Source organism: Rhinopithecus roxellana, chromosome 16, assembly GCF_007565055.1.
Source record: "Rhinopithecus roxellana isolate Shanxi Qingling chromosome 16, ASM756505v1, whole genome shotgun sequence".
Taxonomy (NCBI): domain Eukaryota; kingdom Metazoa; phylum Chordata; class Mammalia; order Primates; family Cercopithecidae; genus Rhinopithecus; species Rhinopithecus roxellana.
The window spans coordinates 16,076,637-16,103,823 of NC_044564.1; the positions used below are offsets into that span (position 1 = coordinate 16,076,637).

The following is a 27,187-nucleotide window of genomic DNA, read 5'->3' on the forward strand; positions in this document are numbered from 1 at the left end:
AGCCGACGCCGCTCCCCGGAGTCGGAACTCCGGGGTCCAGACCAAGGCTGCCGCTCGTCCACAGCAAGGCTCTGGGACGACAATCGGGCGGGACTCAAGATCCCGGTCCCTGGCGAGAGGTCCACCTCGCAGCGCCGCCACCCGGGTCGGCGCCTGCCCGGAAGCGCGGGCGCCCAGGGGGCGGGGCTGGGAAGCGCTTCCGGGGGCGGGGGGCGCGGGCTGGGGCGGCAGCCGGAGCGGCGGGGACGGGCCTGGCGCCGGCGGCGGCGGAGGGGGCGCCGCGGGCGGGCGATGTGAGCGCGGCGCTCTGCGCAGGTGAGGCATGCTGGCCGGGGGCGGCGAGCAGCGGGCTAGGCGCGGGCGGGGCCGGCGGGGCGGGGGGCAGTCCCCGGGCCGCTGTCCGGCTCCCTCTGGGTGCGGCGGGGCGGGAGCCTTCGCGCCTGGTCAGTCCCGCGGGCTGGCGGCCGGCGCGGGCGGGAGCCGAGGCCGGGCGCGGTCCGGAGGCCCGGGCACCTGCTGGGGTCAGGCGCGCGTCCCCGAGGGGCCAACTGTGCTCGGTCTTTAGTCCGGGCGCCGCTGGCCCGGCCGAGGGTCGCGCTCGGGCAGCTGCCCTGGGCTCTCCAGCCTCCACCCGGGGCGTCTTGGGATCCCCAGCTTCCGGGCCCCTAGCCTTGGGGGCGCTCCCTTTTGTACGAGGAGGGAGGTCAGATGGTTGAGTTCCCTGGAGGGCCGGCCGGGCCGGGGGTCGGCCCTTCGGGTGGCTGCCACGGAGCCACTGCCTCACGCCACAGCCTTTCTCCAGGTAAACAGGCGGCGGCGACGGGTTGCGCTTGGCCCCAGACGTCTCCATGGTCACTCGCGCTCAGTTGGTCCTGCCATTGCGGAGGGCTGGGCTGGGGCTGACCGGGGGTGTAAACAGTGCCCTTCTAGGCCAAGTGGCTCTGCTTTCAGGGCGGCACTCGTCTGGGAGTCTCTGTCTGGAGGCGTTCCGCAAGTCCTTTCCATGCTGGGACTCAGTTTCCCCATGTGATCATTGAGGGTTTCATTTAACTCTCTAAGAACCCTTCTGGCTCTGCCATTCCGTGTATGTCTCAAATTGGAAGGGCTGTCCCTGGTTCAAGATACTGGGCAGTTTCGCTGAAGACTTTGTCAGTGTGGACTTTTTAAGCCACTTACTGCATTTCGTTTCAGACAGGCTTTAAAATGATTTCAAGAAGCGTTTTCTAAACCTCACCTTAATCCTCATTCATCCCTTGCTTTTGTCCCTAGTAGGAGTTAATCACATTCCGCCGAGTTTTTGCATGCAGAATTTTTTGTTGTTTATATTTGCCCATTTTCTCTTTGTTCCCTAGTCCAGGCCTTCTTTGCTTCACATCTGGATTATTGCAACAGCTTCTTAGCTGGTCTCTGACTCCAGAGGTTCCCCCCTCCCCCATCCTTCCTTTATGCTAAAGCCAAACTTACTATAGGAAGTCAAAAAATAGTTGAGTGCTTGCTTGCTTATTAAATGTCAAGATGCTGTTCCATGTGGTGGGAAAGTAGTAGAAGGCACACTTACAGTCTCCAAGCAGCTTTACACGGGGTGCTGAGACATTACCTATGAGAAGGTAATTTTGATGAGACAAGGCTGTGTGCTGTAGAATTAAGAAGGAGAGATGGAGGTCACTGTAGGCCGAGTGGTTAGGGAGGGCTTAGTGAGGAGGCGGGATTTGAGCCGGGTGTTAACGGATGAGTAGCATTCAGATAGGAAAAGAGGAATCAGGCCCAGTGATCCTATGGAGTTCGTGAATAGACCAGTCTTCTGGCAGAGAAGGGTTCATATAGGAGGGAAGTAGGAGGAGAGGTGGGCCGCGGCTAGTTCCTCAAAGAACTCGAACACTAGGTCAGAGTTGAAACTACTGAAGGCATTGGTGAAGAAGCTAGAGGCCAGGAGATCAGTTAAGAGGCCATGGCAGTTATACCACTGTTCAAAGCTGAGTAGTGGCCTCTTGCCTGCCACGGTGTGTCCAGCCACCGCCCACCCTGTCTTTTCAAGACTCTTCGTGGTTTGGCCCCACCCCACCTACCTGAACGTTGTTCTCTGCTTCTCCAAGTCTCTTCCCTGCAGAACTGAGTTAGTTACGGTTTCTTGGGCTTTGCTTCTGTTGTTCCCTCTTCTGAAGCTCTGACCTCCTTTTTCTCTGTGCAAATTCTCCATTTCACTTCCTTCAAGCCCCTGCTGAAGATACACTTCCTCCAGAGGGTGTTCCCTGACTTCCCTGCCCCCATGGCTTTGTGGCACTTGGATTCAGCACTTGTTCCTTGGCTGTTGAACTTGTTCTTGTCCCAGCTGGAGTGGGAGATTTTTTAAGGGCATTGTGTCTTAATACTCCTTTTGGAGCCCTTATAGTGTCTAATACTGGGGCTGGACTTCTATAATAGGTACTCAAATACTTCCTGATTTTTGTTGGTAAACAACTTGTTTTGTAATTTACCTTTTTTTTTTTTTTTTAAGGAGAATCTGTTTTTATCAACTTTCTGTGATATGTAATGCTACCATTCAAGGTGGATGTTTTCAGCTTGCTCTCTTAGGGTGCAGAAAGCACAAAACGAATCTTTGAAACTTTAAAGCGTTCCCCTCTGATCATGGGAAAAGAGAAGAGTCATGTGATTCTTCATTCGGAGACTGTGGGGAAAGAACAGCAGCTTTGGAATCATGGGTTTGAATCCTAGCAAGTCTACTTACCAGCTCTGTGAAGATGAGCAATTTAATGCCTCTGAGCCTCCATTTCTTATTTGCGGTGTGGAGGATAATGAAATCCATTTCATAGGGTGACTGTGAACTGTAAACGAAAATGGTATATGAACTTCTATATGAAGTAGAAAAATGTGCAGCACTTAGTAACTGCTTAGTACATTTTCATTATTGTTATTGTCATTATTGGGTGTACATTTATCAAGGTGGAGAAGTGATAAGCCGCTGAACTGTGTATCCACCAAGTTTTGGATTTCTGCATCTCTGTGTCCCCCCACTTTTGCCTTCCTTTTGAAGCACTTGTCTAAAATGTCAGTATCATGAATCTAGAATGCCATCTTTATGTTTTATTCCCATTAATGTTCATGTTACTGTAGTTTAAATTCTGCTTAATGTTTTTCAAACTTCTTAATTGTGTCTATTTAATGTTTTGTAGCTGACAAACTGCTGAATTTAGCTTAGTGAAGGTCATCAACTGAACGCAGTTAAATTTCTAATGGTTATTTTCTGGTTGATGTTGATGGCAAGGAAAACCTCATGGAAGGATGCAAGTCAAGGTGAGCTTTTCTAATCCTTTTGTCATAAGAGGCAGGACTTAATGTATATTTTCCAGGGCCAGTGCCCCTGAAATGCTAGCCAGCAGTAAGCAGATAAGATGCTGTGCCTTAATATTTTTGAATTCTTTGCCTTAAGAAAGCTTATTCTTTTATCTGAAACAAATCCTCTCAATTAATGATTAAAATATGGAACATCTTTTTGCCTGCTTCACTGACAGAAGTAAAAATCATGGACATTTTGCAAAGAAATGGCTGCAGACCACTTGAGGTACAACATATTGTGACCCCTTAATCATCACAGTGTCAGACCCAGCCTGACTTTGTCTGTATGATGGAACATCCTTCAGTGAGAATTCTCTTTCTACTTGGAGTCGATCAGTAAGAATCCAGCACCAATAAAAATCCTGCATCTCACCAGTATGCCTGGATTAAAATCTTGTAAGAGATAATAGTTCTGAGTCTGAGACTGGCAAATCTTGGTCCAAATCCTGGCTCAGCCAGTCATTAGCTGAGTGACCTTGGGTGAGTTTCTCAGCTTCTCTGAGTTTGCTTCCTCATCTGTAGAATGGGGATAACTGCAGCCTCTTAGTGTCGTCTTAAGAGCTTACTTACCATACTGTACACAGTAGGAGCCTATTGACGGTTAGTCCTTGTCATTGTTAGTAAAATTAAAGAGGCCATTCCTCTCCTGCTTGGAAAGCTCAGAAGAAGCTTCTGATGATGTTTTGCATTGACTAAAAGACAAATCGCACCCTCTTGGAATTAGTGTATCTGAGCAGACCTGGAGAATGTTAACGCCTTGGTAGGAAATGTAACAGTTTGGATAAAAATGTTCTTTCAGGCTCACATGAATTAATGCAGTAAGAACTCTAAACTTGTTTTCTTTTAAATTAGGATGAGTGCTTCATGAATATCCATCACAGAATGCCATTTTATTTATTTTTTTTTTTCTTGCATTGGGTTTCAGTAGCACCAGAATGTTTCATGCAGCCCTGGTGTTATTTGACTACTGCTTTCTAAAAGATTCGATTGTAGCTCATGACAGCTCAATTTTGGTTTTAATCTAGACCCAGGCAGAAATACCTAGAAAAGTTATTTTTAATAATTGTTACTTCTGTTACCATGACTTTTGTCTGCGGTGCTTCAATCTGTGTTCTTTTTAATGACTTCGTATGAAAATGAAAATTAGGGATCTTCACGTTTCCAGTGCCTGCCAGAGAAAGCCTAGTTTGAGCTGTGTCTCAGGTATCAGCAAGTGACTGAAGCCAGCAGGTGCAAATCTGGGTTTGGAATCATGAGCATCTTGATTGAGAATAATGGGTACCTCCTGGTGCCTTAAACAACTTCCAAATTTGTAACTTTTCTTTCTTTTCTTGGAAGTGTAACTGGGTATTTTTAAACAAAGTGTAGCATCTTGTGGAGCAAATTAGAGTGTTTATGGGTTAGGTTGAAATAAGCCACCTTGCTAGATTTTGCTGTTGGCAGAGACTATCCTGCATCTCTGGGGTCTCCAGAAGGAAAAGTTCAGAGCTGAGGGTGCGGCTGTAGTGGCAGTCCATGGATCTTGAGCTACTAGCTTGTTTTAGCTGACATGTACTGAGAGCCTCTCTGCCCCAGACACACTGCTGGGCTTTGGGCACGCAGTCGCTGCCCTCAGAGAGCTCACCGCCAGGAGTGGAAACTCAGAAGCGAGGAGTCTCACAGAATCGGCACACTTCTAATTGTTCAGCTTTTACATTTTTACTTTTGTTCTGGTTGTTGATATATGGAGACAGTTGCAAGGCTTTATCCAAGGAAGTTGCAGAGATTTTAAGGCCCAGGTGGGTGTTTCGCCTAGATGGCATCTGAGAGTCCCTTCTTATTTTTAGGTTCTCTGCAGAATGGGTCAGCAGTGTGAGAGGATGTCATTAGTTTTCCATTGTTTAGTTTCCTCACAGCTTAACAGAATACGTGGTGCAGAATTTTACTTAAAGATACTAGTCAATGAGGCTGGGCGCAGTAGCTCATGCCTGTAATCCCAGCACTTTGGGAGGCTGAGGCAGGCGGATCCCTTCAGGCCAGGAGTTAGAGACCAGACTGGTCAACATGGTGAAACCCTATCTCTACTAAAGACACAAAAATTAGCTGAACGTGGTGGCACACGCCTGTAATCCCAGCTACTTGGGAGACTGAGTCATGAGAATCACCTGAACCTGCAGTGAGCCAAGATCGCACTACTGCCCTCCCAGCCTGGGCACAGAGCAAGACTCTGTCTCAAAACAAAACAAAAACAAAAATAAAACTAGTCAATGGAAAGGCTTGAGGAGAGGGCTAGGTGAGGATGTTACCCCTTTCATCAGGTGCTGTTTCCATTCCTCTTTTTTAGGAGCAAACACCCTTTCTATTCTCAGCCTTCTCTCTTTTTTTTTTTTTTCTCCCTGAGTAACCTCATCTTACCACAACAATCCTCAGTCAGTACATGGTCACTCTCAAGTCAGTATCTTCGGGTCTAATGTTTCTCTCTAGCTCCAGCCCCATATTTCCCACGACCCTGTGGAAAACCTGAGCCCAGCTTGTCCTGGCTGAGCTACGTGGCTTCCAAGTAGACATCATGCCTCAGTCTCCAGGTTCTGCCGCCAGAATTCTGTTTGAGTTCTCTGAGTATTCAAGACCCTCCACCTTCCGACTGTGGCCTTCTCCTTCCGTGGCCTTCCTTGTCCCTGAGCCAGGGTCACTGCATGCTGCCTGCTCTACCCCAGACGCCGTCTGTCTGCATTCCCCTGTGCCCTGTTCCTGCTTTTCCTTCTGTCTGGAGTGTTCTTTCTTTTCCCTTTGAAATGCAAGGCCCTGTTCAAAAATATCTTCCTCCATGAAGTTTTCCTTTGTTCTATTTTGATTTTTTAAAAATCTTTTTGGTCAAAAGTAATCAGCCTTGTATTGTTCCTTGTAGTTCTTTATTTCTGCCTCTATAACTGTCTGCTTGATACAATAATTATCCATTTGCAGCCCATCTTTCTCCTCTAGATTCTTTGGTTTAAAAATTATATATTTGTAGGTACTAACCTACATGTCTTAAAAAAACTTTTAGTGAGAATAATACAGTTATTTGATTTTTTAAATGCAAAGGTATAAAGTCTGTTTCCCTTCCCTCTCCTTAGTCCTTAGTCCTTCCCCACAGTGACCACCATTAATAGTACCACATCGTTCCTTCCAGAATGGATACAGCAAGCAACATAATATAATTCCTTTACAAAATGTACGTGAAGGGAGTGACATATATGCATACATATTAGTCTACATCTTGCTATTTTTGGCCAAATCTTAGTGCTCTTTCCATATCAAGGCATATACATCTACCCACTCTTAATAGTTGCATAGTATTTCATTGTCGATTATATTTTTTGAAACCACCAAATTATTCATTCCTCAGGACTACACTTGCCAGCTCTTTTAAACTGTGTGCAAAGCTGATGGGTTAAAAATGGTATCTCATTATTTTTTCTTTTTGTATTTCAAACGTCTTTAATCAGAAGTAAATTTTAGCATCTTTGCTTCTTTTTTTGTCATTTTTCTTTTTTTCTTGAACTGTTTGTATCCTTTGCCCATTCTCCCATAGGGTTTTTTTGTGTATGTCACCTAATTTGATTTATAAATTAAGGAATTTGGAAAGTAGTTCTTTGTCAAATATGCATATATTTTTCTTCAGTATATCATTTATCTTTTGGCTTTTGGGGCGAAGGGGTATTTTTTTGTCATATACTTTTATGTTGTCGAATGTATTTGTCTTTGCCTTTGTGGCATCTGAGATTTATGTCATGCTTGGAAAGGCCTTTATGTCAGTATTATAAATAAATTCACCCATGTTTTCTTTCATTTTTTTTTTTTCGTGATAAATCTTTTTAAAATACTGGCGTAGGAATAGAATGGCATTGAATGGAAAGTAGTAAGATCCTCCATACATTCCTTGGTGCTTTATAAGAAATTGGTTAACATGTGACACCTTTGAAAGTTCAGAGGAGCTGTGTTTGCCATTGGTGGGCCATGGTATTTTATGTGGCCCTCTAATGTTACATATAAGGGCAGTTATTGCCTTTTTGCCTCTTTTATTAACTCAGTGAGGGCGAGGAGCTGAATGGAAGAGCAGGGACTTGAGTCACTGGTTTCTGTTCACCCTTCTCAGCATCAGCCATGAATGTGACATGATGGTCACTTGCTTTTCCTGTCTTTGTCAAGTGGCTTTTTGTTCTTAAGCCCCTTCAGGTAAAATGCGTTAACCTGGATTGGGGTTATCTCTCCCTTGTGTGTTGTTGCAGAGCAGCCTTTTGCTGTCCTGATGCATGGGCGCAGTGATGGATTCTGTAGCTTTTTTGAGTGGGATCTTGCGAAGATGTCAAGCAGCATGACTTACCAAGCCTGTCGTCATATGGTTTCGCATCAGACCTTAATTTTCTTTTCAGCGCAGCCATGCGTGCTTATTTCCAGAGCCCTCGCTTTGGCTTTGGACTTCAGGTCTGTGGGAGGAGTGTCCCAGGATGGCTCGTGCGGTCATTTCCAGGCAGTGCCGCTCTCTCTGTGGCTTGTACCCACAGTGCCTCACTGTGTGAGTGGCTTCCTGCTCTGGTTGCCCAGCCGGCTGTCACTCTGCAGTGTGTGTTCATTTCTCCCAAAGCTGCTCGCCTTCAGCTGTGCTCCCCTTTGCAGTTGGCTTCCCTGTCTGCTGTACTCTGGTGCTTTCAGACTTGGCTTTGTCACTGCTTGGTCAGTCCTGGAGGGCCCCTCACAGTTTGCTCTTGCTTTCAGGGCGCCGGTCTCAATGCTGCTTTGAATTCTGTTGAACTTGGGCTGAACCCTGTGTCTTCTTGGCAGCATCTGCTCTCTGTGACTTTCACCTTCAAACACCAAAAGGACCGGTTTACTTGAGCCCTGGATCTGTGGTTTCTAATTAATTGAGGCTTTCTCATGTAAAGATAGCTTTTTATTTAAAGCAAGTAGAGTGAGCCAGGGTCCAGGGCTCTGAGGAGGAAAGGGGGATCAAAGCTGTGAATGTGGAGGGCATGATACACAGTGGCCGCAGCGGCCCGCCTGGAACATTTTTCTCTTCATAATCCTTACCTCTGCCGGTGATTCTGGTCTAGAAAAGAGGGAGATATTGCTCTACAAAGAGGGTGCTTCACTAAATTCCTACAGCTGAAATTGCTTGGTCACAGTGAATATGCAGATATAATCTTGATGTATATTACCAAAATGCCCTCATTTGCCCTTCTGTATTCTGGGCAGCAATAGGGAGGATGTGTGCCCACTTGCACCCCCCGCCCCATCTCCATCCCTTTCCTTGACACCGTCCTAGGGCAGGAATGTAACATGGGGCAAGCTTGCTAGGGATAAAGGGTTGTTGTGTGGGGGCCTGGATGCGCATACTTCCGAAGGGTCCTGGGAAAGTCAGCTGCCTTGGTTTCCTCATCTTTAAAATGGGGGCAGTAGTACCTGCCTTACGGGACAGGTTGGGAGGATTCAGAGACATACTGCATCCTAAGCCTTTACGACACGCCTGGCATGTATCACACATTCAGTAAAAGCTGGTCACAGATGATGATGGTGGTGGAGTGACTCTGCCAAGTAAAGGGGGAAGGCTGAGGGGCGTGGCAGCAGGGGCAGTCATCCCCTTTTATAGTTGCCCAGGCTGGTGTGGGGGCAGCTGGGTGCGTGGAAGTAGGAGAATGTCGGTCCTGCCCACATCAGAGGTGGTCCTTCCCAGAAGCTACCTGGGAGACCAGTGGTGGCCTTATGTGATCACGGCAGAGGCTGTGTGTGAGGTGAAAGCTATTTCACAGGTGTGAAATTATTCTCTTTCTTTGTAAGAAAGAATTCGGAAGTAAGAAATTAAAGAAATTGAAAGAGCAGAAAGATTGACTTTCCGTTGATTGAGTGAACTGAAGAGACCCGTGAAGAAGTTGAGGAGGTGACAATTTTGAACTTCCCAAAAAACCATTTCAACAAAGTCCTATCCATGTGTACTTTTTAAAAGAAGTATTTCACATTTTTTTTTCCCAGAGTATAGTTTTTACAAACAAAAACAAAATTTTGTTAAAATATATATTAATGATACTGAAAGTAAATTCAGCTTGTATGTGCTTGTTTTTTAAATTAAAATAATAGCAATGTAAATGTCTGATTTGGGTGTGGTTTTTTGCCTAGAATAATGTGACAGAAACACCTATGATTAATCTCCTGAATTAAAGAATTCTGGTTCTGATGGTTTTAGTGAGTGGAATAATCAAATTCATTATTGTTTTCTGAGGCAGCTGCAAACTTAATCTAAATGAAAAACATATAAATCACTACTCTGCATTATCAAAAATGAATTCCATTCCCATCTCTCTCTGAGTGGGGAGGAATCTGCATTAAGCCTCTATCAAACTGCAAGACTGGGACTTTTATTCATCTTTGAATTCCCTTTGGTTTTCTGTATGTAAGAGATTGATATTGAGTGAATATTTCCTATAAATGTATGAAAAATAATTTAAATTCCCAGTCAGTGTGCCGTTTAGTGATTGCAATTAAATCTAATACTTGCAGCACATATGACAAAAGGCTAATTTCCTTAATTTGTGAAGAGCTCTGACAAATCAATAAAAAAGGCAAATAAGGGCAAAGGATATGAGTAGGCAGTTCAAAGACAAACTTAGACAAATTGCCATTAAACATGAGAAAAGATATCAACCTCATTTATAATTAAACAAATGCAACCGGGCACAGTGGCTCATGCCTGTAATCCCAGCACTTTGGGAGGCCGAGGTGGGTGGATCACCTGAGGTCAGGAGTTCAAGAACAGCCTGGCCAACATGGTGAAACCTTGTCTCTACTAAAAATACCAAAATTAGCCAGGTGTGATGGCTTGCACCTGTGGTCTGAGCTATTAGGGAGACTGAGGCAGGAGAATCGCTTGAGCTTAGGAGGCAGAGGTTGCCTTGAGCAGAGGTTGCACCACTGTACTCCAGCCTGGGCGACAGAGTGAGACTCTGTCTCAAAAAAAAAAAAAAAAAAAAAAAAAGCACATCAAAACAATGAGGTACATCTTTCACCTATCAGTTTGGCTGAAAAAGTAAAAAGGTGTGATACCCATTGCTGACAGTTATAGGGGAGCAGGCCCTTCCCTGTGAATGGATAATTGCTGCTGCCTCTTAGAGGGTAATTTGGCATTATCAACTGAAATGAAAAATTTACCACAATTCTGCTAGAAGTTGAGACTACAGATTTACTTACATAAGAAAGCCAGATGTAACTGAGGGGTGTGTGTGTGTGTTGTCGGGTGACATTCTGTGTTTGTAATGGCTATCTTAGTATCAACTGGGAACTGGTTAAGTACGTTGTGATATAGCCATCCATGGAATACTATGAAGTTAGAAAAAAATAGGTCAATGTGTATGTGTTGCTATGGAAAGATTTTTTTTCTTTTTCTTTTTTTTTTTTTTTTGAGACGGAGTCTTGCTCTTTTGCCAGGCTGGAGTGCAGTAGTGCTATCTCGGCTCACTGCAGCCTCCGCCTCCCAGGTTCAAGCGATTCTCCTTCATCAGCCTCCCGAGTAGCTGGGATTACAGGCGCGCCCTACCACGCCCAGCTAATTTTGTATTTTTAGTAGTCGTGATCTTTTGACCACGTGATCCGCCCACCTCGGCCTCCCAAAGTGCTGAGATTAAGGCGGAAAGATTTTAAGGTATATTAAATACATTTCTTTAAAGTAGGGTACAGAACAGTTTATGCTGATAGATGTTTTGAATTTTCTCTGAAAGAATACGCCAAAACTCCTACCAGTGATTATCTTTGGAAAGAGGGGCTAGGGGAAAGTTTTATTAGTTCTGTTCTATGATCTGAAGTTCTACCATATGCATATATTTTATTTTAAAGATAAAATTAATTAAAAATTGGCCAGGTGCAGTGGCTCATGTCTGTAATTCCAGCACGTTGGGATGTCAAGGTGGGAGGATCCCTTGAGGCCAAGAATTCGAGACCAGCCTGGGTAACATAGTGAGACCCTGTCTCTACAAATTAATTAATTTATTTATTTATTTATTTGAGACGGAGTGAGGCCAAGAATTCGAGACCAGCTTGGGTAACGTAGTGAGACCCTGTCTCTACAAATTTATTTATTTATTTATTTATTTATTTATTTATTTATTTATTTATTTGAGTCGGAGTGTCGCTCTTGTTGCCCAGGCTGGAGTGCAATGGCATGATTTTAACTCACTGCAACCTCCACCTCCCAGGTTCAATCAATTCTCAGCCTCCAGAGTAGCTGGGATTACAGGCGTCCGCCACCATGCCCGCCTAATTTTTTTGTATTTTTAGTAGAGACAGGGTTTTGCCATGTTGGCCAGGCTGGTCTCAACCTCCCGACCTGAGGTGCTCCGCCTGCCTCGGCCTCCCAAAGTGCTGGGATTACAGGTGTGAGCCACCGTGCCCGGCCTACAAAAAAGTTTTTTAAAAGCTGGACATGGTGGTGCATGCCTATAGTCCCAGCTACTCAGGAGGCTGAGGTGGGAGGATAGCTTGGGCCCAGGAGGTTGAGGCTGCAGTGAGCCAAGATTGTGCCACTGTACTCCAGCCTGGGTGGCAGAGTGAGATCCTGTCTCTAAGAAAAAAATGTAATTCAAAATTGATCTAACTTAGGTGTAGACCCACTGGCATTCCACACGGGAGAAAATCAAGACCTTCAAGAAACCAATGAGTAGCGCATGTTGCAAAACTGCCAGTACAGAGGGATAGAGGATCACATTTGAACTCGAAGTGTGCCTACATAAGAGGCTCTGACCTCCTCTATCCTGGGATCACTGGACCTGACAAATCCACACATGGGGTGTAGAACTTGTGATCGATGATGAGTTTCTCTCCCTTTAGTCTGGTCATATGGCTCAGACTGAAATTAACTGTAAGTTCACTATGTGCCAGTCATTTAGAAGCTTCTTGTTCAAGAGTGTGGCTTGTTAGCAGCTCTAGGGGGGAATCTTTGAATCTCATTGTCACTGTGGAAAGGAAGTGTTAATGTAAGGGAGAGGAGAGCAAAGCACTTCCTTTCTCATATTGCGGAAAAATGGAATCCCTTTCTTAGGTGTTAACCGTGGCGTTCCGCTTTTCTCAGTGATTATCTTTCAAGTGTTGTTCTCCACCTTTCTTCTGCGAAGCAGGTAAGAAAAAACCACACAGAGAAGGAAGCCTCATTGGGAAGCCGTTTGCAGTTGTACATTCTATTTCAGAAATGCTCTGTTGCATTCCTTTCTGTACTGGTTTTTGCCCTGCAGTCCACACCTTTAAAAAGCCCGAACCCACCTTCCTTTTGTCCTTGCATTCCAAAAGTCACTATTTATACACCCCATGTTATGAGAATGCTATGATGAATAGGTAACATTTGACTATTTGTTAGGTGCCAGCTGAGTTGCATTTTTATAAGTTTTGCCAATTTGAGAAAGAAGTATTTTGTCTCATGTTTATGCATTTATTTATTTTTGAGATAGTGGCTCACTCTATCACCCAGGCTGGAGGGTAGTGGCACAATCTCAGCTCATTGTAACCTTGGCCTCCGGTACTCAAGCCATCCTCCCACCTCAGCCCCCCGAGTACCTGGGACTACAGGTGCCCACCACCTTGCCCTACTAATTTTTGTATTTTTAGTAGATACGAGGTTACACCATGTTGGCCAGGCTGGTCTCAAACTCCTGAGCTCGAGCAATAGGCCCAATTTGGCCTCCCAAAGTGCTGGGATTACATGTGTGAACCACTGTGCCTGGCCTCATATTGATGTTGCTTTACTGATAAAGTTGTTAAGCATTTTTTTTTTCTTTTTTTGAGACGGAGTCTCGCTCTGTCGCCCAGGCTGGAGTGCAATGGTGCGATCTCAGCTCACTGCAACCTCCACCTCCACGGTTCAAGCATTTCTCCTGCCTCAGCCTCCCGAGTACCTTGGATTACAGGTGCCCGCCACCACGCCCAGCTAACTTTTTTATTTTTAGTAGAGACAGGGTTGCACCAGGTTGGCCAGGCTTGTCTCGAACTCCTGACCTCAGATGTTTCACCCGCCTCGGCCTCCCAAAGTGCTGAGATTACAGATGTGAGCCACCATGCCCGGCCTAAGCATTTTTTCTCTATATCTAAAGGCTATTTTAATTTCTTTGTAAAAAGTGTCTGTTCATAGTCACTTTTTTCAGTTGTTTCCTTTGGCTTTTATTGATTTGTGAGAGACTGCTGTTTATGTTCTAAGTATTTTTTATTGTTTTCTACCTCTTTTTTTTTTTTTTGCTAAAAAGTATTTTTTAAATATATAAAAGTTGTATTTCTTCTGTAGTTAAATCTGCATTTCTTCTTCTGGTATCTTTGTGTGCTTAGAGAAACCTCTAGAAGTTATTTTGGGGTATGCTGTGAAGAAGTATCTAAATTTATTATTAATTCAAATTCTCTAAGCAGCATCTATTTCAGTAATTCTCCCCTTTTTACTTGCTTGAAATGGCCCATGAGGCCATCTCAGTCTGATTTCTACCTTGACAACCTCATGTGGCTTCTGCCCTGCCCCTTGCGCCTTGTTGCAGCTGTGTACACACTTCCAGCATGTCCTTCCTCCCCAACCCTTTGTACGTGTGATTCCTTCTGTCTGGACAGGTTCCCTGCAGCACCCTGATACCTACATGTATCTGACTAACCTTTATTTGTCCTTTAGTTCTTATTTAAAATTGCAGTTGTTCATGTCGGCTTCTCTGACCACTCCCCCATCGTGAAAGATCTCATAGCTTTTATCATGATTTATGATGAGAGAATTAAAACTCCGATGGATCCCTAGTGCCTGACACTTAATACATACTTAGCCGATGAATTATAGCCCAGTCATACATTTTGACATCTGTAAGTTCCGTTGTATTTGTCTATCTCTAACATTTCTTTAGTATTCCAGATCTGCACTATCCAGTTTGGTGGCCACTGACCACATGCGACTATTGAGCACATGGAATGTGGTTAGTCCAAACCGAGCCATGCTGTGTGTAACATACACATCAGAGTTCAGAGACCTAGTGTGAAAAGAATGTCGAATGTCTCAGCTTTCTAATATTGATTACATGCTGCGATGATGTGTTGGGTTATATAACATATTACTACAATTTGTTTTTTTAACTTTTAAAAAATGTAACTGCTAGAAAACATTAAATTACACATGCAGTGTCTTACATTTATGTTGGACCACAGTGTTCTAGATGAATTTTAAAATCATTTTGTCAGGTTTCTAAGAAAAGATTTCATCAGGCTATGTATATTTATAAATTAATTTTGGGGGTAGACTGTCTCTCTTTACAGTATTGAATCATCCTGCCAGAAGCATATTCCCTCTCTTCATTTATACAGGCTTTTGTCCGTATTAAAGTGAGTTGTATTTTTTTTTTTTTTTTTTTTTTTTTTTTTTTTGAGAAGGAGTCTCACTCTGTCACCCAGGCTGGAGTGCAGTGGCCAGATCTCAGCTCACTGCAAACTCCGCCTCCCGGGTTTACGCCATTCTCCTGCCTCAGCCTCCCGAGTAGCTGGGACTACAGGCGCCCGCCACCTCGCCCGGCTAGTTTTTTGTATTTTTTAGTAGAGACGGGGTTTCACCGTGTTAGCCAGGATGGTCTCGATCTCCTGACCTCGTGATCCGCCCGCCTCGGCCTCCCAAAGTGCTGGGATTACAGGCTTGAGCCACCGCGCCCGGCCAAAGTGAGTTGTATTTTTGTTGTTGACACTGTTTTTTGCTTATCTTCCCCTACCCCTAGGTATTTTCTAGTTCCTGTCGCTATATTGTTGGTTGTACCTTATTGTCATTATCTTACCTGTTTTTTGTGTGTAATTTTTTGAAACCCCCCACTTAGTAGATGCCGATTCTAACATTTTACAAGTGATTCTCTTGGGGCTTCTGTGTAAACAATCTGCATGTTACATCTGCACGTAATAGTCATTTTGTCTCTTTTTTAATGGCTGCTTGCCTTAATGTTCCCTTGTCTTGTTGCTTTGGCTGGAAGTTCTAAACTAATGTTAAAGAGTCATGATGGCAGATAACCTTGTATATCTTCCCAGGCACTGATGGGAATGACTTTACTAAAGTGTTTACCGAAGTGTGCTCCAGGGAACACTCATTCTTGGGGAATATTAATATGTGTACCTTGAGAGAACAGTTCCACCATTAAATGATTTTGCAAACTGCTGAGTTAAGCAGGATTCTTGTCTGCAGGACTTTTCAGATAGGATATTATGCTAATGTGTGTTTTAATCCCTAGGAGGTGAGGATATTGGGGCCAGCTCTTGGGCTTGGGTTCTACTAAATACATTTTGGGAAATGCAGACATCATGTTTCCTTTTTTCCTTTCCCTCCCTCCCTCCCTCCCTTCCTTCCGTTCCCTTTTTTCTCCCCCTTCACCTTCCCCTTCCACTTCCCTTTCCCCTTCCCCTTCTTCTCCTTCCTTCCTTCCTTCCTTCCTTCCTTCCTTCCTTCCTTCCTTCCTTCCTTCCCTCCTTCCCTCCTTCCTTCCTTCCTTCTTTTCCCTATTAAGTATACTAACATATGCAGTGTTTCCTTTTTAAGGATGATGTTGCCATTGGTTTGTTGTAGATACACTTTATTAAGAAACTATTGTTCTGTTTCTAGCCTACTGAGTATTTTCGCCTTACTCTGAAAGGACATTTAACTTTCTCTCACATGCATTTTTGACATAATATTGATTTGGTCATGTGGGTTTTTCTCCGTGACTTATTGATGTTGCAAATTATATTCGTCTATTTATTTCTGAACATGTAGCCATCCTTACATTTGTGAAACAGCTGTTCTTGGTCATAATATATTATTTTAATAGGTTGTATTTGCTAGCATTTCTGTTAGGACTTTAAAATCTATTTATTTAGATGAAGTAGACAGTTTTCTTCTTTCTGCTATTTGTCATCTTCTGCTATGAGATTTGTGCCATATGAACTGAGATGCTTTAAATGTTTTTACATGCATCTCGAACAGTGTGAACGGCCTGAAGATCATTTGTGCCTTGGCACTTCTGTTTCTTATTTAGTTCTGCCAATTTATGTTATCCTAAAAATATGTTCATTTCATACAGATTTCAAATTGATTTCAATCATAAATCCAGGATAAATAAGGGCGCAGTATTCCTCTTTGACTAAAATGTTTTAACTCAAATTTTGATGTGATTAAAAAAAAAGTTCGGACATGATCTAGGCACATTTAACTGATCCTTTCCTGTGAGAGTCTTAGGCTTAGTTGCATGTTGTCTTGTCGTGAAATTTAAAAATTCCCTCTGTGATTATGTGCTGTTTTTCTGGATTAGTTATTTTCCTACTGTCTTTGGGCATCATTTGTTTTTCCTTTTCGGACCTCCTGAGTTCAGCCATTTCACTTGTTTTTAGTATTTATTGTTTAATGATTAAAACTCTTAAGGCACTGACTTTTCCTGTTACAGCTTTTTGTTATTTTTTTTTTCAAAACTCCCAACGTTTCATTTTGAAAAACTTCAAACAGAAAAGGTGAGAGAATTTCACAATAAGTGCCCAAATATCCACAATGCAGACCCTACAATTGTTAACTTTTTACTGTGTTTGCTTTATCATATATTTGTCCATCTCTTTTTTGGAGATACATTCTCAAGTAAGTTGAAGATATGAGTAAACTTCACTCCTAAAGCCAGATTTTATGTGTTTTCTCATTGTCTAAGTAGTTTTATTCCATTTAGATTTTTTTCTGATCTAATACTTAAGAGGTATTTACACTTCTATTGGTCAGGTTTTAAAATATAATTGTTAGATCTGGTTTTGTTGTGTTTGGGTGAGAGGATGGAGCCTGGACTATATATACTTAAGTAGTTCTGAGCAGTCTGGTGCTACAGATGTTTAGGCCACAGGAAGGAAACCTGTTGTAGGTGTGCCACAACTGTGGCACACACCTTTTGATGTGTCCGTCACCCTTTCACTCCTGTTGTCTAAAATAACTACTGTTTAAAAATACTGTCTTGGCCGAGTGCGGTGACTCACGCCTGTTATCTCAGCACTTGGGGAGGCTGTGGCTGGCAGATCACTTGAGGTCAGGAGTTCGAGACCACCCTGGCCAACATGGTGAAACCCCATCTCTACTAAAAATACAAAAACTAGCTGGGTGTGGTGGCGGGTGCCTGTAGTCCCAGCTACTCAGAAGGCTGAGACAGGAGAATCGCTTGAACCCAGGAGGCGGATGTTGCAGTGAGCCAAGATCATGCCATTGCACTCCAGCCTGTGTGACAGAGCAAGATTTTGTCTCAAAAAAAAAAAAAAAGTAATAATAATACTGCACTGAAGGAGACCAAGCATAGTAAGTCTCAGCCAAACTAACCCAACCCAAAAGAGATATAAAGGTGTACACAGCTGAAGGGCAAACACACAAATCAAGACAGTAATACTGGAAAGGGTTTAGCTCCGTTTACTGTATCCAGTGTGCTGCATAGTTGAAAAATACCAATCAGAAATACACAAGTAAGGGAGAACATTTTTAGATGAATTTAGTTTTGTTTTTGTTTGTTTGATTTTTTTTTTTTTTTTTTTTTTTTTTTTTTTTTGAGGAGTCTCATTCTGTCACCTAGGCTGGGGTACAGTGGTGTGCTTTTGGCTCACTGCAACCTCCACCTTCTGGGGTCAAGCGATTCCTCTGCTGCAGCCTCCCTAGTAGCTGGGATTACAGGCGCACAACACCACACCAGGCTAATTTTTTTTTTGAGACGGACTCTCGCTCTGTTGCCCAGGCTGGAGTGCAGTGGTGCAATCTCGGCTCACTGCAAGCTCTGCCTCCCGGGTTCACGCCATTCTCCTGCCTCAGCCTCCCGAGTAGCTGGGACTACAGGTACCTGCCACCGTGCCTGGCTAATTTCTTTCTTTCTTTTTTTTTTTTTTTTTGGTATTTTTAGTGGAGACAGGGTTTCACCATGGTCTCGATCTCTTGACCTTGTGATCCACCTGCCTCAGCCTCCCAAAGTGCTGGGATTACAGGCGTGAGCCACCGCGCCTGACCACACCAGGCTAATTTTTGTATTTTTAGTAGAGATGGAGTTTCACCATGTTGGCCAGGTTGGTCTCAAACTCCTGACCTCAAGTGCCTCCCAAAGGGCTGGGATTACAGGTGTAAGCCACTGCGCCTGGCCTGAATTTAGTTATTTTTCACAAAGTACTTCAAACCCTCAAAAGTACTTGAAATGGGGAAATATTTGTCCTAAAAGAACACCAGCTTCTCAGAGCCAAAATAGTCCTACTTTGTGTAAAATATTTTACTTTTGATCAAGATGAATGTTAGGCAACGGTGACACTAGGCTAATTGATCATTAGTTTATTTGGCTTTTGGTGAATTAATCAAAACATGAAAGACTAAAACAAGGGGAAAAATTGCTTCAGGTAGATTTTAGGAGGTTTGATAGCCACAATGGTATTGTCGTTGTAAGCTTGTGTTTATGCCACTTGTACTTAGTGAGGAGTCACTGGTGAATGATGCAAACTCTCTCTCTCCGCAGAGTACGCTTCATGTCAGTAGAAATGGACAGCAGCAGTTTTATTCAGTTTGATGTGCCCGAGTACAGCAGCACCGTTCTGAGCCAGCTAAACGAACTCCGCCTGCAGGGGAAACTATGTGACATCATTGTACACATTCAGGGTCAGCCATTCCGAGCCCACAAAGCAGTCCTTGCTGCCAGCTCCCCATATTTCCGGGACCATTCAGCGTTGAGTACCATGAGTGGCTTGTCAATATCAGTGATTAAAAATCCCAATGTGTTTGAGCAGTTGCTTTCTTTTTGTTACACTGGAAGAATGTCCTTGCAGCTGAAGGATGTTGTCAGTTTTCTGACTGCAGCCAGCTTTCTTCAGATGCAGTGTGTCATTGACAAGTGCACGCAGATTCTAGAGAGCATCCATTCTAAAATCAGCGTTGGAGATGTTGACTCTGTTACCGTCGGTGCTGAAGAGAATCCCGAGAGTCGAAACGGAGTGAAAGACAGCAGCTTCTTTGCCAACCCAGTGGAGATTTCTCCTCCATATTGCTCTCAGGGACGGCAGCCCACCGCAAGCAGTGACCTCCGGATGGAGACGACCCCCAGCAAAGCTCTGCGCAGCCGCTTACAGGAGGAGGGGCACTCAGACCGCGGGAGCAGTGGGAGCGTTTCTGAGTATGAGATTCAGATAGAGGGGGACCATGAGCAAGGAGACCTGTTGGTGAGGGAGAGCCAGATCACCGAGGTGAAAGTGAAGATGGAGAAGTCTGACCGGCCCAGCTGTTCCGACAGCTCCTCCCTGGGTGATGATGGGTACCACACTGAGATGGTTGATGGGGAACAAGTTGTGGCAGTGAATGTGGGCTCCTATGGTTCTGTGCTCCAGCACGCATACTCCTATTCCCAAGCAGCCTCACAGCCAACCAATGTATCAGAAGCTTTTGGAAGTTTGAGTAATTCCAGCCCATCCAGGTCCATGCTGAGCTGTTTCCGAGGAGGGCGTGCCCGCCAGAAGCGGGCCTTGTCTGTCCACCTGCACAGTGACTTGCAGGGCCTGGTGCAGGGCTCTGACAGTGAAGCCATGATGAACAACCCCGGGTATGAGAGCAGCCCCCGGGAGAGGAGTGCGAGAGGGCATTGGTACCCGTACAATGAGAGGTTGATCTGTATTTACTGTGGAAAGTCCTTCAACCAGAAAGGAAGCCTTGACAGGCACATGCGACTCCATATGGGAATCACCCCCTTTGTGTGCAAGTTCTGCGGGAAGAAGTACACACGGAAGGACCAACTGGAGTACCACATCCGGGGCCATACAGATGATAAACCATTCCGCTGTGAGATCTGCGGCAAGTGCTTTCCATTCCAAGGTACCCTCAACCAGCACCTGCGGAAAAACCACCCGGGCGTTGCTGAAGTCAGGAGTCGCATTGAGTCCCCCGAGAGAACAGATGTGTACGTGGAACAGAAACTAGAAAATGACGCATCAGCCTCAGAGATGGGCTTAGATTCCCGGATGGAAATTCACACAGTGTCTGATGCTCCCGATTAAGATGGTAAAGAAGTGCACCCAAACAAAGCACATTAATCAATGCATATTTGTGATTTGCTTTGTTGTAATCTTTGGTTTTCCCAACCATCTGGAAATCTCTTGGTCTCTTGGCAGTTTTTCTAAAGTTTCTGGATGGAACACTTCGTTGTGTTTATCCTTTCCCCTGCCCTCCCTCCCCGAAGGAGCTCAAAGCATGAAGGGCAACGCATCCAGGGAAAACACAGGCTGACAGTATTCCTCTTTGGCTGAACTCTTAATCCAAAACCTGCCAGTGATTTAGCTATGCCAACTGGTTGACCCTCCATTCTCTGCCAAGAGGCATACTCTCTCTCATTGTGTGCGCTGGCAGCAGTGCACTTCCATGGAGGGAGATTAAGATGCCATCAGCTGATACAAATGGGTAACCTTTTCTAATTTAAAATTCCTTTTAGGGGGTAGTTAGACAATTTATATATATATAATAAAACTATTATATATATAGTATATATACATTCTCAAATTTGATTTTATTCTGGTTGAGGTGAATGTAAGAGGAATATATAATTTAATACAATGTGAACAGGGCTTCTGAGTCTGTCTCATCCTTACCTAATATGTTAGGGTTTCGTCCCTTCATTTCCCTTACAAAAGAATGTTAGTAGGTTTATATTAATCATTGTGTCCAAAAGCAAGCAAAGCAAATCACAGTGTTCACAGCTCTGCTTCATAACAAATACATAAACCAAATGCCATAAAATTTCTTCAACTCTAGTTGGAAACCGTTTGGAATTTTTGTTAGTTGTCCAGCAGGTAAGCTGGATTACCTGTGGTGCTGACCTTTTTACATAGTGTAGTGTTATATTAGCCAACCCCAAAGGAGCAGTGGTTTTCAAGGTTTTTACTGGCCTACAAATCTACCTTCATTCCGTACTGTAGAAACATACATACCAGGTAACTAAATCGAATCACTCTCTATCATGAGTTAGTACTCACTCGCACTTAAGGAAAGGGATTTGTAGTTCTGTCTACAAAATTCTCCAAGCAGTGTTGTGGTTTTTTTTTTTTTTTTTTCTTTCTCTTTTCAAACAGCCAGTTCAGGTGCACAGCAACTTTTTCTACATGCAGTTCCCAGGGAAACTGCAGAACTTAGAATTTGTACTTTTTGTAAAGCTATACTCTATGGGAATTGCAAGCAATATATCTATCTTAGTATTGTGTGTGCTAATGAGAGCCTCAGTGGCTCCCCCACTCTCTCAGTGTTTCCTGCTTAAAGAACCAACAGTTTAAAAGCCCTCTAAGATATTCTGTGTGTCACCAAATCTGTGTGTCACCATTTTTTGTCATGTGGTGCTATTTTTGTTAAGTGTCTTTTTAGGTCAGTATAGTTGTAGAAAATGTGAAATCTAATGGTAATAATGAATTATAATTGTTTTCCTCTCTTGAGTTCGTAGCTTGAAAAGAGACCTCAAAAGCATGTGCTGGCAAACACATTACTGTATGAAAAGATACCTGAGTCCTATTTGAATAATGTTTTATTAGTACTTTCGGAAATGTCTTCAGTTCTGTATTGTGTTCACATACACAAACAGGCTTTACAAGATTGCTTCGGTACTGTAAACTCTGGCAGAGAGTAATTTTATAGGCAGTTTGGTGGTGAGTTTGTGCTGCAGGCTGCCTGTGGGATGTCAGCGTTCTGGTATCTGGCTGAGAACCTGGGGTCTGAGATGCACAACCAGTGCACCTCCATAGGAGAACAGTGCAGCCACCTAAAAGAAAAACGAACAAAGGACCAGCCTCAGAGGCTAGAAGGTAAAGGAATACAGAATTTGATGTTTGCTGGTTTTCTGTGCTTTTTTGGCTCTTAAAATACCAATGGTGGATTGTTTTTTTGTTTTTGTTTTTTGTTTTGAGAAAAAAAAGTCATTCAAGCCCTTTGTGTGTAATAGCCCCCAGGGGTGGCAGCTGTGCAGTCGCATCTCTTTAGCACACAGGATCTGTTCACGTGTGAACTGCTGCGCTACACATCAGTGTTAACTCCCTACAGATTACACTCTAATCCCGCTGCTCCCGAGGAGCGGCTTTTGCTAAATCGGGTATATAGTATGCCTTTTTCCTCGTCAAACTGCCTAAGTAGGGGTTTGTTCTCTCCCTGAAGCACTTGTTCAACTCCTGTTAAAGCCGCGTGCCTCAAGGGGAGGCTGGACCCCAAGTGTTTACCCACTTAAATATGTTCTGGGGTTTCAGGTAAATGTTGGTGATTTTTTTTTTCCTTACATGAATAAGTTTGGTTTTGATTATTTTTTAATTGAATGCAAAAAATTTGTGTTGTGATACAAATTAAGTTTGTGACAAGAAATGCCCAAATCCAAGGACATAAGAGGTCAAGCTCAGGGAAGGAACCTCCTTTTCACTCAGGCTTGGGGCCTTCAGCGAGGTCTCCAGAGCATTCCGTGGTGTGAGAGACAGTGAGGAGGGAGGGCACCTGGTGCGGGCACCTCCAGCGTCCTGGCTCTTGGCATTGTCCGTCTTAACCTTATTTACATGGAGTTCTTTGTATTTGTAAATCTGTTTAACTGGTTTGAGTTTACCAAAGAGTGACTTATCCAAAATTGTCTTTGACAAAAATATCCATTGCTTTGATTGTACAGTTCAGGTTCAAACATTGTAATGGGACTGTTAAGGGGCAGAAAATTGATTGAGTTTCTCTCTAAGAATCATGATTCCACATTTTGCAAGTTCCACTTGCTCCCATTCGTGTTGCTAACACTTTACCCTTTCCACTGCTCGCAGTGTTAAGAATGAATTCTCAAGCCATAACACAGTACTGTAAAGTTCCGCAGGGCTTCGAGGGAGGCAGCGCCTAGGCCAGCACGGAGCTGTGTAGCCTCTCTGAGCGTTCGCACTGTCATGCTTCCCAGGGGCGTGACTGGTGAGAGATTAACTCCATTCAGATCGGGCAGCAGCAATTAATTGTGCCTTGCCGCATGAGGATGTGTCAGGAGGATTAACATGACCACAGAACCGAAACATTCTCTCCCTGAAGTTCACTTCACGTCTCCGCAGACGAAGTACGCTGTGTAACTCCTTAGAGCAACTCTTTTTGGAAAGCAAAGTCCCTATTTCTGTACAGTTTTAGGTTAGGTGTTTCATTTATAACAGATGCAGAAATCAATTAAGATAAAGTGATATGTGAAGAAATCTTTTACAGTAAAATATATCCTAAATTCATATAGGCTTGTTCATAATTGAGTCTCTTCTTGAGCTACCTTTTCAATATTAGACAATGTGAAGACAGTGACAGCGTCCTTTTCTAGAGATACTTAGCCTGTTATTACAAACTGTGAAGACAAAGAATTTTATACTTTTACTAATGTTTGTGGTTTTAAACAGTTATTTTCATTCTAATCAGTTCTCTACCCTCTAATTTCTACTAAAGCTGTAAATACATTTAGAAATTATATTTGTAAATACAGTATATGGAGACAAGTTAATTTTTTGGTCAGTGGAAAAAGCCTCCCAACCAATTGGCTCTGCCTTGGCAGTTGTGTTTTTTGTTTTTTTTTGTTTTTTTTTTTTAGTTTAGGTTTTTTTTTTTTTTTTTCTTAACAGCAGAAAGGATACTGTCGGTTCACTGTTGAGCAGAATATACTGTAGAACGAAATTGATAATTTTGAAATCTTCCAGAGCATGAGTAAATGTCTTTTCTAATGATAGCAAATATAACCAACTCTTTGTTTTTCCCTTAGCCCAGACCATATAGGCCTGCGTATTTTGTGTGTGGTTTTGTTTTTATTTTTGTTCTTACAGCCTAGACTCTAGGAAGAATTTGCAGGAACACAAAACAAGGGCTGGGGGGAATATCATCTATGTGAATGAGCTTTACTTTAAAGAGATCAATGTATTTTATTTTATCAACTTTTTCTCTTAGTTACTGTGATTTTTGTTGTTGTTGTTCTCGTTATTGTTAAATTCTGTAATGGTTTCCTGTGAAGCCTCCACTGAAAGGGACTCAAATATGCAACACCTAAACTATTTTCCAAGGGCACATGCCCCTTGAATGGTGCTTCTAGACTGGTCAGGGTTATTTATTAAATTTTATATATGAAAGTATTGGGGAATTATGTAAATTCTTTATATGAAACTATCTAGTTCATAAATCATAGATTTCATATTACTCAGTGCAACTGAACTAAAAGTTCAGAAAAGTCATTCACATTGTTCCAAATTTGTAATGGTTGTCACATGTCACATGCGTCTTTTTCAGTAAGTGCCAGAGTGTTCCCACTGTTTCTGCCCAGTGCTTGACTTCTCGACCCAGAAGGGAACTTGCTTTCTCTGGTTCCCTCCCTGGGTCTGGCACAGACAGGGCTATTGTAGTTCTTGATCAAGTCCTGGAGTCAGCCTTGCCTGCTCTCCTTGTAGCAGATTCAGTCCACAGACCTCTTGCTGCCCCTCAGTGACAAGTATGCTGTGAATTCAACCTTTGGACTTGCTGCCCAAGCCTTTGGTTGTTGCCCTGACTATTGTAAGAGGTAAACTTACCTGGTTTGTTTGAGAATGACCATTTTCCTAATGTGAAAACCATCTCTCTCACCACTTTTATTAGTAGGGCTAACATTTTTTTCCGTTATAAATGGTTGAGCAATTTGAATGACTTAACACAGTGTCATTATCTTGCAATATAAACTGGTAACCTCACAACTCCACACTTCATCACCATATGAAGTAAATGAAGCTAGCTAAGCGGATGCTGTATCAACTAGTAACTTGCCATTAAGGATTATTTTATAGCATGAATTTAAGACTATTTATTCAAATGATATTTTACTCTTGTATTCACTTTGTTTTAGATTTGTGACATGAATATTTCAGTGCTGCTTAATTTTGTTCTGAATTCTTGTTTCTTGCTTGTAAATGGCTTTTTTTATGGTATAAATAAAGTCAATGGACATTGCTGTTTGTAAATAAAAATGCTGCTAGAGCAAATGTGCTGTGGTCTCCCTCTGCGTGGGCCCCCTGAGCTTTGGTGAGTGTCACTGGCTCTGACAAACATCTGCAGTGTCATAGTTTCTGTAATCACTGTTTTTGAAAGGTTAGGGTTTCCTAAGAAGCTCTTGTGCCACTATCGTGCTGAGAAGAGGAGAAAGAAGCGAGTGTATTTCTGACCTCTTGCGTGGCGACTGCATTGTCGGCCTCGGTCTGCACCCAGGCGCCCCCAGAACGAATCGCTGGTGAATCCCTTCCCCTTGCGCCTGCAGAGAATATGCCTTGCTCAGTCGTCCACAAAGTGTGGGGTTGCACAGGCTCATGTCTCCACTAAGCCAGTTAACTCCCCTTCCTCCTCCAGGTTCCAGCCCAGGGGCCCCTCTTCCCGCCAGCAGCCCTCCAGGTCAGGCCTCTCAAATGTGTTCCTGCTCTCTGGAGCACTTATTTCAGTTTGTAATTGGATATTCATTAGCGAGATGATTCAGTTAGTATTTCTCCCTCTAACCTGGAGGCTCCCTGACAGCAGAGTTTATAAACTCTTCTCTCCCTCGAGTATCCTTAGCACAGGACCTGGCACCACAGTAGGCACTCGGCAGTGTTGAGTGAATGAGCTAATGTGTGTCCCGAAGGGTCGCACAAGGCAGTCTGGCTGGGATGCAGGCAAGATTGACCTCAGCTCCTGTGGGGCTGCGAGGTGACCTGCTCCTTACCCGTAAGTAAGGGCTGCTGTTAAGCGAATTCTCACCAGGCCTCTGGGGTGAGATGGACAGTGAGATGGTGCACAGGAGGAAAGGTCTGTATAGGAACCGGCTTCACCTGCTAGCTGGGGGCCCAAGGATTCCTGAGGGAGGCAAGGGAATGATGGAGAAAGTGCATGGGCTAGCATAACTGAAGGTCTGGCTTTCATCCCTGCCTTTGACCGTGACTTTTAGCAAGCCACTTGCCTTCGTTAGCCCCAGTTTGACTCTGGTGACTCTGAAATGTCAGGCAGTGGCTTCTGATGAATTTGCTTACTCCGTAAGGCCGGAAAAGTAGCCCAACATCAAGAAACGGGTGAGCTTCTCCAGCAGGGTTCGAGGAATATCCCAAGGGGGTGGGGTCCTGGAAATAGGAGCATCAACTGAGGCCAACGCACTGAGAGCAGATGTTGTGTAGACCACACTGAACTGCATTGCTGGCAAAGGCCATTGGCAGTCGTTGGCTCATCTTTCATTTGTCCTGATGTCAGACCCATCCTTACTCTGGTTTCTTCCAATTATAATTCCTACAATTGTTGGCTAAGCCTGGGTGGCTTCAGGGATGTTGATGAACATTCTTTATAATGTCACAGAACAACCACTAATCCCCAGTTGTCTTCTAGTCTTCACCTCTGTTTCCTGGACCATTTCCTTCAAAGCCCCTCAATCCTCAGTGGCTTTTTTTTTTCTTTTTTCTTTTTTTCCTGAGACAGAGTCTTGCTCTGTCACCTGGGCTGGAGTGCAGTTGCACGGTCAAAGCTCTCTGCAACCTCAACCTCCAGGACTGAAGCGATCCTCCCACGTCATCCTCTTGAGTTGCTGAGACTACAGGTGCATGCCACCATGCCTGACTGATTTTTTATTTTCGTAGAAATGAGGTCTTACTATGTTGCCCAAGCTGGTCTCAAACTCCTGGGCTCAAGTGATCCTCCTGCCTTGGCCTCCCAAAGTGTTGGGATTATAGGTGTGAGCCACCATGCCTGGCTGAATGGCGCTTATTCAACATCTCCTATGATGTTTTCCTTCAGGTTTTCACAGCAGACCTACCTTGCTCATCTTTTGTCAGCATATAGGGCTTACAACTTCAGAACACAAAAGAAATGGCAGAGAGGTGACAGTGAAGGAAAGGCATTACAGACCACATCAAGTTGGGA

The 27,187-nt window shown here is 43.8% G+C and overlaps 1 protein-coding gene across 3 annotated transcripts; it reads left to right on the forward strand.

Annotated features, from left to right (window-relative positions):
• The first annotated feature begins 252 nt into the window (after positions 1-252).
• Positions 253-25,296, forward strand: ZBTB34 (zinc finger and BTB domain containing 34). 3 transcript variants are annotated; one of them, XM_030919885.1, is made up of 3 exons: positions 279-315; positions 3,171-3,291; positions 18,807-25,296. In XM_030919885.1, the coding sequence occupies exons 2-3, from the start codon at positions 3,272-3,274 to the stop codon at positions 20,329-20,331; spliced, it is 1,545 nt and encodes a 514-aa protein (XP_030775745.1). In that variant the 5' UTR covers positions 279-315; positions 3,171-3,271; the 3' UTR covers positions 20,332-25,296. The 3 variants fall into 3 exon arrangements, with proteins under 3 accessions (XP_030775746.1, XP_030775745.1, XP_030775747.1); XM_030919886.1 differs by lacking the exon at positions 3,171-3,291 and having other exon boundaries at positions 253-315; XM_030919887.1 differs by lacking the exons at positions 279-315; positions 3,171-3,291 and adding an exon at positions 474-802.
• Positions 25,297-27,187: the final 1,891 nt, after the last annotated feature.